We start from the raw sequence: 6,046 nt of genomic DNA, 5'->3' as shown, positions 1-6,046 counted from the left end.
TTCCCCATTAGAACCACACAAAGAAATGATTAACACATTCGTGGCAATTCTTTAACTAAAACTACCACCCACACACTAAGCCCTTCTTTGGGAATGCTAACAAGGAAAGGATTGATTAATAAATTAAACAAAATTTCTTTAATCAATCAATCAAGTTCTATGTTAATTAGTTAATCAACATTTTCAAAGATTACTTAAAAATGACTGTGAAAACAAAAACGGTTCATTAATCAATCAATCAAGTTCTCCGTTAAACAATTAATCAATATTTGCAAAGATTGTTAGAAAACGACAATGATAACAAAATGAACACGATTAATCATACAAACTAAATTAAACTAGAAGTGAGGTAACAAAAAAGTGAGACAAGAAAAGAGGGAAGGAAGTTGGGAGAAAGAAATGGTGAAAAAAATGAAATGAGAGAGAACAAAGAAGAAAGGAAAAACAAATATACATATGCGCAGGTTCATTGTTGATGTAGTGCCTACGGTGAAGATCATTTATTGATCTTGTCTACACTTGAGGCATGTGAAACATGGACTATCACTTCAAGAAAAATGAAAAACAAAAATGTTACGTTTCCTTTTCATCACATATTGCATCTATATTTCAATTGAAATATCTTGATTTTTTATTTTATTTTTTTGCAATTTAAGAGGATAAACAAATTTAAATCATAACACTACTTTAGTTCATACCTTTTTTTTTGGCCTGATTGTACACAACTTATGTTATGAAATCCAAGCCTAAAACTACCCATGCATACTAGTTAAAAGTTGATACGGGGCAGTAATCTTACGACCTCAGACATTCCATATATAATGCCTTATTTATTATTTACTCATAGTACCTACTTGATTTGGTCCATTAGTTACAAACTTCCTCCCCAGTTAACCACGGACTCTCAAAAAGATTGTACCTTATATTTTCTATACTAGTCAACTTTTTGACTCAGTCATCGTCTCCAGAGTAATAGCTGCACAACTAGCCTAGCCAATTCTTTCTGGCGCATAGACGTTGAATCTTAGCCTCAGTTACTCATGTTCAATCAAGTGTGCATTCATTCTACTGCTCCCTTTGAAACCATCCGGTGCCAGGTTATCTGCCTAGTCTTGACTGGCCCTTCTGTTTACTGATGAAAAGTGAAAAGCTTGTCAAAGACGGTTTGTCCGAAACAACATCAGGCCTACCAGGTTAAGGCTTTACCTGGTTGATGCAGGACTATTGGTACCGCGAGGTTGAGAGCGTGCATTAGCATCAAGCTCAACCTTCCAAGTACTCCCAAAAAACGTGATATTGTTGGCAAAATGCTTAACAGCAGCAACTGCGTCTTCACTTCGTTTATACACTACATTTGCAGTACCCTGTAAACAATAACATATGGTTTACGTGATTGACTTCTGCATGGAGAATCGATAATTTAAGCTGAAAGATATGGGATGTAAAAATGTACCAGTGTATCGTCTGCTCCATCAGGTTTAACACGAATGCTCTTCAACCTGCCTGCTTTTTCAAAGAGTACCTGCATTGATGAAGAACTTGAAGCAGGAAATACCTTTTGTGCCTAAAGGAAACATGCACAGGTGCAAGTACATGCACACCCGCAAACAGACATCCTTTTTTTTCCTTTGGGTGATAACGTGAAGTTGTATTAGAGATAGAAGTAAAGTTTACAAAATTGGACTTCTTTGCAGGAGGTTTATCCTTAGTCATCTTTTCTGAGCACGTCTTAGGTGTATTCATAACTGTAATCATTTACAAAACATTGGCATATACTGGCTACTAGGATTACAAACAGACGTCTAGTAAACGCTAAAATTGTGGTTGACACCATTCAGCTTCTAAGGCTAAAGATAAAGATACTCTTAGTACACAATACCGAGCAATCATTAGAGCCGCATACAGAATGTAACTATATGCTACTATGTAGACAAAGAAGCAACGCTGACGTGTTTAATGTCATGCCATGCTGAGTAAACCTGCATATTCACATCGAAATTCGGAAAAGAAAAATGATGGGAGAAACATTAAGCATTCACAAGCTATTCACATAGCCATCTGTCCAGAAGAGAACAGAAGCAACTACAAATGTCCCGGCCAAGATTGTTCACAAAACACGTGTGCCAAAAATTGCATATTGAACATACTGCATCTGCGTGCACTTGAGCCTGACGCGTTGAAAGTCCGTGAACTACCTTAACGTTGTGGTATCATGAGCAGATTATTTGGTGTTACAGGGAGCCGTAATATAAGGAAAGTGCCCCCATCTGACATTACACTTGAAACGGTGCAAAATCTCCGGTTTCTAGGTGTGACAAGGCTAGGTCTATCCTAAACCAAATGCTAACGACAGACACTAAGTACTGCCATAATGATATCACCTTTACATACTTGAAAGACAACTTGTTAGCCACCAATATCAAATTTCTGTCCCGGAAAAAGGCAAGGGCACCTGACATTTAAGCCTTCACTTGCGTGCATGAGTCAGTTTAGAAGCCCATGCTAATTTCTTTCCCAATCAGTTCTAGTTATGCTAGCAGCCTTGTGCTCTTCTTCTGTCATATTGTTGTCCTAAGAATGTCCGGAAAATAATAACAGAAACCTGGAGGCGAGCTATTTTGTCTATAGGAAGGCCAGCATCACAAAAGTAAAATCAGCTACTAAGAGCAAACCCGGCCTGTTTTGACATCGATCATGCTAGCAGGAAAAGGGAATGGCTTTTAGTTTTCACAACTTTCATGTTCAATGCAGGTATACGTTAGCTTTTCTACCTTACGTGATTAACTGGGAATGCAACATGTATATTGGATACGGAGAACTGACCTCAACAATGGCACTGGGAACATTTGATGAAATATTGGATATGCGGACGTTGGCACTCACACCAACTTCTACAGCAGAATCTTGCAGGCTTAGTTTCCGCACGGCACTGGTGAGACTGCTACTGGAAGACTGCTCAATCGATGTGCATAATGGCCATAGATTGTGGGGCACCAAGTCAGTCAGTGTTACAGTCGAGTACAATTGATCTGACAATGCTGAAAAAAATTAGGCAAGTAATTTGGTTCACTCTTTGCTTTCAAGGCATTGAGACACTAGAGTAGGCCTTTCATCTTGTGAAGCTTATATACCGACATGACAGACAGCTCTCTTCTCAATCTTGTCATATGCAAAATGCACTGCAGCTGTCTTCAACAAGTTACATGTGATTTTCTGCGAGTTGAAGTTAAACCTAGAGTTCCTTAACTTTATAGTGGCACGCGACCTGCACCATGCTGGACAACTCGCTTCCCTTCACCATATAAGAAAGAACGAAAATTTTCTCCATTTAAATAGCAAATCCTGCTTGCCTTGACTGCTCGGGATGCTTTTTTAATGCTTGTTAGAGGAGAGAAGGTTGGTTTGGTTGAGGAAGAAGCAGCATCGGAGGATGATCTTGTACGTCTGCGCTTGTCAATGAGGTGTAGTTTCCAAGTCCTTCCAAAAAGCTTGATGTTGTTGTGATACAAATTAACTGCTGCTTCTGCGTCTCCCCTCGTTTCAAATGCTACATTAATAACGCCCTGTGGCAAGCCACAGCTTTGTCCACATGAAACAGATCTCCCAAACAAAGTTGGTTGGATAAACAAGAAAGAGAAATTTACTCGAAATTTGCCCTCTGGATCACACTGAAAAGCGTGGGTTCTCAATTCTCCACAATCCTGAAAAAGAACCTGCATTCACGCATAATCTTATGGAATTCCAGCTGAAACACAAGAAAGATGTACATATGATCCATACTTCACCGTGAGAATCGTCGTTCTAAGATGTCCAACAATAAAGATTCAGAAAGCTAAGTGAGCATAGAATGTACGCAGCTTAGTGTCTTCAGTGTGCAGAATCAACGCTATAAGATGTCTAACAATAAAAAGATTCAGACAGCCAAGTTGAGAATGCAGAATATACTTGGCTTAGTCTCTTCATTGTACAGAATGGACACTCTAAGATGCCTAGCAATGAGAAGACTCACACAGCCAAGCTGAGAATGCAGAATACAACTTAGCTTAGAATTGATCTTCGTTGTGCAGAATCAACAATCTAACAAATAAAGAGATTCGACAACCTAACAATAAAGAGATCCAGACAACCAAATTTGGTTTAATGCGTTCATTAAGCTAGACAAAAGTACCTGTAAAGTGCTCATGAAGTTGCTATGCAAATTTCTTCAATGACCTATAATTCTACTAGTAATTTCCATTCGTAGCTTCGCCATGCACTAGATTACATGTTTTAGCTTGTCACATGCTTAAGTGCAAAGAGTTTCACATTGAATAGGTGAAGGCTAGACCTCTGTGTGTGTGTGTGTGTGTGTGTGCGTGTGTGTGTCCGCATCAAAACAAACTAGTCAAAAATCCAAGATGGCCAAATCACTCGATGATCATGGAAGTGTGTCCCCAGCTAAAAGTCATATGCTGCAAGTTACTACGTCTTTGCTTTGTTCGAATATCATGTTCTGCACATGTAATATTCATAACTGCTGTCCTACAGTCGGAAGAATGCTTACTATAATCATCAGAAAAAACTTATGAATTCCAAAATGCTTATCATACACTCCTGTATTTGCAGAACTTCAACAACTTACGACTTTTATCCCGGCTAGAAGATAAAGATATACAAACACAAGCGACACCATATCTTGTTTCCTATTCAGATCGGTTGATACTTCCATGGCCAGAAATTAGTTGATAATGGCTTAAGGACACAGCAGATTAAGATGCTAGAAAAGAGTGAACAACTTTGGCCTTTCTCATTAAAATGGGAGTGTTTGTATATTGCATATGAGTGAAGCATGCGCGATCACAAAATATGGCAACATTATTCGAAGTGCATGAGCGAAGTCTGAGAAGAATGTCAACGAGGAGCCATAGAGAGTGGTTGCTCCGAGTAGCTTGGAGTATATTAAAGTTACAGCAAGATTACAACCTCAAATTTAAATGAGAATGCAGACTTGATAACGTGTGATCGTTTCAAAAGCTTACCTGAATAATGTTCTCAAAGGCAGCTTTTTCATGTACATTGCTTATCACAATCCAAGAAACTGTACCCAGTTCATCACCACCATCGTCTTTATCTGTTATCTGAGGGTTAGAGCGTGACCGTCCAGCAGAATGATAAAGCGTTTAGTTAGTGAAAAAAGAAAATGAAACATAGCACCCGCATACATTTCTTAGAGAATTCAAGCAAAACACTTCTACGGTTTTGTCTGGTTAAATTCCGTCATAATACGTCAGTGCACGCACTAACTTCAATCGCTACGTTAGACAAACACACACTTTCTCTCGGAAACAAGGATTACGCTTGCCTCGGAAGCAGCAGGTATCTCGTCTTGCACATATTTAATAGCTGATGCGATTTCCTTGGCTGAGGATGAGCTTGCTGCGCGCTTGGTTTTCCTTGTTGAGGCCCTTTGCTTGATGTTTTGCGCTATTTTCTGTTTCTTCAGAGTTGCCTTCTGCTTGATGCTCAACGAGGCTTTCTTGATGCTCTCAACAGATTTCTTCTTTGCCTGGCGAACTGAAGATCGCGTCATGACGATGATCCCGTCGTCTTCGTCTGGTTTGCTGCTCTGCTGACGATGCCGCGGGAGAGGGAGCTCAAATCGATTTGAGCGCCTCCCAGGGCATCGTCGTTACAAAATTTCAGAAATGGTGGGAAAGGAAAAGTCAATCTGTAGAGCTACCCTTTATATGAGCATGAAGAGCCTACCATTAGTGAATATTATAGTACTTTAATAACAAGTGCAACAAGGAATTTTTAATGACTATGTTATCATGTTTAAACCAGTGCTTATGGTTAACCCCGGTCGGTTTTGGGAGGGAAGTAGCCGGTTTTATAACTAAAATGCCACTTTTCATCAAGATGAATTCTTCCATTAGGGATTGGAAAAGTTAGATAGCACTACTTAACCTAGTAGTGGGGACACTTCATACTAGCATTGTAAAGTGCAATGGGAGAGAGAGCCACCATCGACATGCAACAAGGCCGACGATAGCTGAAATTGGAGCAA

The 6,046-nt window shown here is 39.5% G+C and overlaps 1 protein-coding gene across 4 annotated transcripts; it reads right to left on the bottom strand.

Moving 5' to 3' along the window:
- Positions 1-829: 829 nt before the first annotated feature.
- On the bottom strand, positions 830-5,676 carry LOC148017565 (uncharacterized). 4 transcript variants are annotated; one of them, XM_087662829.1, is made up of 8 exons: positions 5,342-5,676; positions 5,019-5,117; positions 3,645-3,713; positions 3,351-3,563; positions 2,824-2,952; positions 1,454-1,522; positions 1,207-1,364; positions 830-1,132 (listed from the first exon to the last, which is right to left on the bottom strand). In XM_087662829.1, exons 1-8 carry the CDS (start codon positions 5,567-5,569, stop codon positions 1,099-1,101), a joined length of 999 nt encoding a protein of 332 aa, XP_087518955.1. In that variant the 5' UTR covers positions 5,570-5,676; the 3' UTR covers positions 830-1,098. The 4 variants fall into 4 exon arrangements, with proteins under 4 accessions (XP_087518955.1, XP_087518956.1, XP_087518953.1 ...); XM_087662830.1 differs by having other exon boundaries at positions 3,645-3,701; XM_087662827.1 differs by having other exon boundaries at positions 3,351-3,713.
- Positions 5,677-6,046: the final 370 nt, after the last annotated feature.

This window comes from Lygodium microphyllum, chromosome 22, assembly GCF_053477565.2.
Source record: "Lygodium microphyllum isolate KBCC chromosome 22, Lygodium_microphyllum_v1.1.10, whole genome shotgun sequence".
In the NCBI taxonomy this organism is placed as follows: domain Eukaryota; kingdom Viridiplantae; phylum Streptophyta; class Polypodiopsida; order Schizaeales; family Lygodiaceae; genus Lygodium; species Lygodium microphyllum.
This window is presented reverse-complemented; position numbering and strand designations above follow the sequence as displayed.

What these genes read in the sequence shown, in the direction of transcription:
- LOC148017565 (XM_087662827.1), bottom strand. Translation starts at nt 5,569, where the DNA reads ATGACGCGATCTTCAGTTCGCCAGGCAAAGAAGAAATCTGTTGAGAGC. An exon ending in CCTTTGAGAACATTATTCAG is followed by an intron (nt 3,714 to 5,018) that starts GTAAGCTTTTGA and finishes GCGTGAATGCAG; the next exon opens with GTTCTTTTTCAGGATTGTGG. An exon ending in ATGGAGCAGACGATACACTG is followed by an intron (nt 1,365 to 1,453) that starts GTACATTTTTAC and finishes TATTGTTTACAG; the next exon opens with GGTACTGCAAATGTAGTGTA.